Source organism: Drosophila obscura, unplaced genomic scaffold, assembly GCF_018151105.1.
Source record: "Drosophila obscura isolate BZ-5 IFL unplaced genomic scaffold, ASM1815110v1 contig_14, whole genome shotgun sequence".
Lineage (NCBI taxonomy): Eukaryota > Metazoa > Arthropoda > Insecta > Diptera > Drosophilidae > Drosophila > Drosophila obscura.
In genome coordinates, this window is record NW_024542724.1 from 371,863 (window position 1) to 377,940 (window position 6,078).

Sequence of the window (6,078 nt, forward strand, 5' to 3'; positions counted from 1 at the left end):
GTCGGTATGCGAGAGGTGGATGGCGGATCCGTAGCAGATCGTTATGGCTGGGCGGATAAGTCGCGGGAATTTAAATTAAAACTCAGGTGAAAGGTTATTAATTTGCAAGTGGAACTGGGGCGTTGTCCGTCTTATTGTTAATAATCGTCTTTCCACTCATTTGGGTTAATGTTGATGGCACTTTGACAGGGCGACGGCCATGACGCGCTGACGACGAGGATGACGAATGCCAGCAGCAGCAGCAGCAGCAGCGTTGATGTCGAATGAAATGGCAGTGACAGAGTTGAGTGCGGTGGATCGGATTAATATAAATGGGGAAAGTTTTGTATACATAAAGGTATAGTCTTACTTTTAATCTACTAGGAATTGTGGGGTAAAAATTTCCAAGAGTCCATACAAAATTATGCAATGATTCAAATGAATCCTTGAACCCACAAGGGTCCCGCAGGATAGGCCCAGAACTATCTTCCCTAATGAACAACAACAAGCTGGAAAACAGTTCAAATGTGTTGTGCCGCTCATTAGAGCTTTGGAGGTCCAGCTCCTCTCCCCCCTACCAAAGTGATGCAATTTTTCTCCACCATTTTCAAGTGCAACACGAACGGGGAATCTGCAATCTGTGGGATCTGCAATTGCCGGCCATTTGCGTTGTAACTTATGGCCAACATCAGTGGCACAATTAAAATCATTTAGAGGCCAATTAAATTTCGTTAGCAGCATTAAAATCAGCCAGCCCCCGCCCCGATTCGGAGGTCACATGAGAACCATTTCGATGGCCATTGCCAGGGAGGAGGAGGATGGGGGCTAGCGAGGAGTACTCAGGGCCTCCCAGCCTTGTCACTGACAATTAAAAGCACCGAAAATGGCTGTTGAATGCAACCAGAGACACGGACACAATCAGAGGCAGAATCAGAATCAGAGTCGAGGCCTGTTGTCCTGTGCTGGACAACTGCTCCGTTCTCGTTCCCATTCCCATTCCTGTTCCCCATTCCCATTGCTGGAGTTTTTCTAGTCCATGAGTGCGTGCATTGGCAGTGGTGGAAAGTGCGTGTTGTTATGCGATTTGGCTTAAATTGGCTAGGCCAGATTCAGATTGTGTCTCTCTGGTCGAATGTGTGGCAGCTGGGGTCGCCATTAGAGGCACAAAGCGATGAGCATGGGAATTTCAATTAGCCAGAGCCTAGGGAGAAATCTTTCCCACCCGCCTGCCTGCCTGCCTGCCTGCCTGCCAATTATATCTGTGATTCCCCCCGCCTGCCTGCTTCTTCTGCTGATTTTTAAAGTTGCAAGTCAGCCACTGACTGAGTTGTTGCCAAATAAAATAAATTCACAAAAATTACACATTGGCATCCGTGTGCCGCCTACGTGGTCAGTCGAATCTCCAGCTCCAGCCATGGCCCAGACGCTGACTCCATCTCCATCTCCATCTCTCTGGCTACTGATGATGGGTAGGTGGCATTCAATTTTCTACAAATTTGCTACTCTTTCTCCCGCAGTTCGGAGTCGCAGTTGGAGTCGGTGCAACTTTCACAGCTTCTTCGGGACCCGTTCGGGGCCATTATTGGGTAGCTGTATCTGCATTTTGTACGCCTCCAAATCGAATAATTTGCGCATAAGTTATGGTCACACTCGCCTATTTTGCCCCCCTCCCCACCCACCATTCCATACTCCTACTCTTCCTTGTGTGTGTCGTGCGTGCTGAATTTCCCTCGCCTACCGTTACCGAGTGGACATGGCCACGGCTCGTTGTCCATTTCGCCCGGCTACCTATCCGCTAACCTACGAGTATCTGGCTATCTGCCCTATTCCGAGACGTTGGCTGCCTGGGGCCGCGATAGGGCCTTCGAGTCGGGTTCAACTGCCAGCACCCCACCCCACCCCACCCCAGTCTAGTCCGCCGGTTAGCTAAGCAAATTTCACACTTTTTAGCCCAACAGCGCAGTGGCAGCCCGCATTAACTTGAAACGCAAAAGCGGCAAAGATTCAGATATATTTATGTATATGTGTGTATGTGTGTGTGTATCTGTGGGAGAGGGAGTCGAAAAGGTATCATTCAGATCGATTGAGGCTCAGGGGCGATTGGGTTTGCTCCATTGTTTGGGATTATCTTGAATTAACAATGCAAATATTAAGCATAATTTTGCATTACACAAAAGAATCTGTAGTAGAATTATGGACTTCCGTTAAGCAAAGTAAAAGTAAAGAGTTCTATACATAGATTGAAAGGCATGCAAAAAAAACATCAAACATTATCTAAATTTCAATAATATCAATAATATAAATATATACTTTTCGAACAAAAAGAACAGATATATTGATAATCGATATATTGAATCCGATATCGTCAGAATCCTTTTCAAAGTACTTGTTCCTAAATGTTTGATACCCCTAAAACTATTTATTCTACCCCCCAAATAATACGAAAATATAATCGGAGATAATTTTAAAACTTTTGAAAGTTGTTAGGACATCAGAGGTAATATTTTTCCTGTTGCTGTTATTGTCTCCAATCCTAGATTAGAACACTTAAAATCTAAAGCAAGTTTACGTATCGAAGGTCTTAAGCACTTTCCATTAACAATCAATACGAAACGATAATGCTGAAATGCTTGCATATCTTCTTGTGGATAAAAAGCTGCAAAAAATAAACGTTCAACGCCAGCAAAGGTGCTCAGCACAGATCTCTCCGGTGAAGCTCCAGCGGCAGTCTCAGTTGCTGCAGCATTCGCATCTGGATGCGGGACTGACTGGGATTGAGTCTGTGTCCGCGTCGGCGTTCTCGTCGCTGTCTTTCATTTCCCTTTGATCTTGTAGCGCCGATCAAATCGATCAAATGTAATTTTCGCAGCACGAACGTGCGGCATGGCCAAAAGAGACCAGACCAACTATGAGCGCCAAGTGCTGGCCTGGCCCTCGACGATCTGGCTGGCTCTGCTCTCTGCTCTCCGTTCTGTGTTCTGTGTTCTGTTGCGGCCAAGTACATTTACACCAATTGCACTGATCGATCTGGGTGTAAGTTATAAGCCACAGCTACAGCAGCAGTAGGAGCCCCCTGAGACCGTGCCAAATTCTTAATAGTTGCAAGCCTACTCGTACTACGAGAGCAAACCGCACACACATCTCATATCATACCATACCATGCCATGCCATCCAAAGCAATGAAAGAATCCAGAACCGAGAAGCGAGAACCTCCAGTAAACATTCAGAGACAGAGCCAAAGTCAGAGCCAAAGTCAGAGCCACAGCCAGAGCCAGAGCCAAGATGATCACGATGGCGTTTTGTGGTTAAGCGTCTGGGACGCACCACAGTGGAGTGGAGTGGAGTGGAGCTTGGACGATACGATGGCGGTTTCGCTATAATTAAGGACTTTGGTGTAATTTGTACACCTATTTAGGATCGCGTTGATTACAGGCCGGCGTTTTATTGCTTTTGACACCTAAAGGGAAACCGGCTTTTGGCCAGGTCCGGCTCCTGCTCCAGCTCCAGCTCCAGGTTAACCCATTTGGAAGCTGTGCGAGAAGGGGCCACAGCAGAGCCCGACCTCAGCCAGAGATCCCCCGATTGCGAACCGAAGTGGATTTATTGGCTGACGTGAGTATTTAGTGTTGACGGCATAGAACAAAGGAGTCGCCGCTGAGCCGCTGAACCGCTGAGCCGCTTAGCCGTCTCAGGCATTTGGCATACACATGCCATGGACAGCATCACTGCCCTCGGTGCTCTCCTGGCCATATTCCCACATGAAGGCGGCCAACATCTGGGAGCCCTTGATGTAGTTGTCCACCGAGATGCGTTCGTTCACCGGACACCCGCCGATGTCGTGCTCCGCAATGGGCAGCACCACCACGTTCTTGTCGAGCACCCTCTGGAAGATTGAGGGAGCCAGCAGAGAGCCGCCATCCCGTATAAAGTTGGGCTTGACGTTGTAGGTTTTACTCATGGCCCGAGTGGCCGCGAGGTACTCTGGGCTGTCGCAGCGTCCACTCCAGGAGGGAACAACGAACTTCTCGCATAGCATCATCTTGTTGGGCGATGCCCGCTCCAACCAGACCGTTCCCAGGTGCTTCTGCAGGGCCTTCGTGACGTCCTCCGGCCTCTGGTTGGGCGCCAGCGAAATGGAGAACTTGCCAATCACCTTGTGGGGTATCACAAACCGGACATCTGCCTCGGAGTTGGCCCCCTCGATGCCATGTATCGAGAGATGGGGCATGGCCCAGTTACTGGCGAGGGCCACATGCTTCCTTCTGCGGTTGGGCAGGCGGGGCACCTTCAAGTTCTCCCCAAATTCAGCGTAGTTGAAGTCCGCACAGCGCACGGCATTGAGGTCGACGGGGTAGGCGTGCATGGCCCCGTCGATGAGGATGTTCATCTGGGGATCTGCCAGAGAGCTGAGCAGGAAGAAGAGATCCGGCAGGGCCTCGAAGAGGGTGCCGCCGTGCTCGAAGCTGCTGAGGTCGCGGTTGCAGCACTGCACCTCCAGGTGGTAGTAGATCATGCCCCTCGATCCGTATATAACTCCCGGGGTTACGGCGCTCTGCCAGCGGCGTGTGGCCATCGCCACGCAGGAGACGTTGCGGAAGAAGCTGATCCGCTCCTTGAGCACCGTCTCGAGGCCCAGGCTGCCGCAGTGGGCCATGCTCTCGATGACGAACACGAGGTTAACGGGTAGCCGCACCCCTGCGTCCCTGTACGCCTGAATGGCATTCAGCCAGCACAAGAGCGGTCCCTTGTCCAGGGCCACGCCCCGCCCGTACAGATACTCGCCGATCTCCGTCATCACAAAGGGATCTGTGCCCCAGCCATCCTCAAGGAGAGCCTCCTCCACGTCCAGGTTGCCGTACACCAGAATGGTCGGCTTTTTGGGACTATGCACGAGCACTCCGATGATTACCCTGGGCATGCGGATGGTCTGGTATGCCTCTGTCATCTGCATTCCCAGATGCTCCCCAAAGGCCACCACATCGAGAGCTGCCAGTCGCTTCAGCAACCAGTCGATGGACTTTCTGATGTCCTCGCGCTTCTCGTCCCTGGTGGAAACGGTCTCGTGGCCCACCAGCTCCCACAGATCGTTCACGTAGCACTCGCGCTTGATCACAACCATCTGGAAGAGGCGCTTCAGCGGCGAGTTGGGCCCAAAGGAGACGGACTTATGTAACGCTTCGTATGCGCTTGCGTCTACCACGTTAAAGTTAAATTTTGACATTTTTATGGTAAATATTATTTTTGATGGAAATCACAAACGAATTTTGGTCTGTAATATAGGTACAGATACTCCTACAAATAACTCAATTCGAGCACACGGATAGGTCCCATGGTGAATACTGTCGAAGGTCGTACGGGGCTGGGGCAGGGGCAGTCAGCCGTACTGAAAATAATTAAATCAAATAAATAAATCACATAATTCATTATCGCATTCGGATAGGATAGACAGAGAGAATGGCAATGGTAATTTGCGTAGCCGAAAATTCGAATTTAAAATTATATCATAAATAATTTGTCAGCAGTTTGCCAAAAATAAAAGAGAATCGAGCGGGGATTATCGCCGGCAATTAGTTGCTTGTGGCCCGAAACAAATTCACATAGCCAAATTCAAATTATTGGCGTGGGTCGCCGCTGCCGTCGCTCTGCATCGATGGTTATCGGATCGGTGGAAAACAATTGCCCCTCAACCAACGGACACCAACGGACACCAACGGACTATTGAAAGCTTTTGTCGTCGCTAGTTTCAGGGGCATTCTGGCGTTCTGACGGCTGGGGGTTCGGGTCGTTCGTTCTGCGAATCGGCCGCCCACACAAATTCACGGCTGCTTCAACAAATTGCTTTGACACTTTTCCAGCGAACGGCAACTGGAGAATGGAGAATGCTCTGTGGTGGAGTGGAGTGGAGTGGCTCCAGCTTCAACTGCAACTCCCAGCGGGGGAGCGCCGTTAAGCCCGACTTCGACACTTGAACGCATGCGCGAGTGGCTTGAAAAATTGCGGATATGTCACACGATTTTATGGCTATATAGAGAGGAGATCGCTCCACGGCAGCAACAGCAGCAACAGCAGTCGCGACGCTGTCTCCGCAGGCGAATGCTA

The 6,078-nt window shown here is 50.2% G+C and overlaps 1 protein-coding gene across 1 annotated transcript; it reads right to left on the reverse strand.

Moving 5' to 3' along the window:
* Nucleotides 1–3,561: 3,561 nt before the first annotated feature.
* LOC111071790 (cytosolic non-specific dipeptidase-like) lies at nt 3,562–5,275 on the reverse strand. Its single transcript, XM_022363306.2, has one exon. The coding sequence runs from the start codon at nt 5,198–5,200 to the stop codon at nt 3,668–3,670; it is 1,533 nt and encodes a 510-aa protein (XP_022218998.2). The 5' UTR covers nt 5,201–5,275; the 3' UTR covers nt 3,562–3,667.
* Nucleotides 5,276–6,078: the final 803 nt, after the last annotated feature.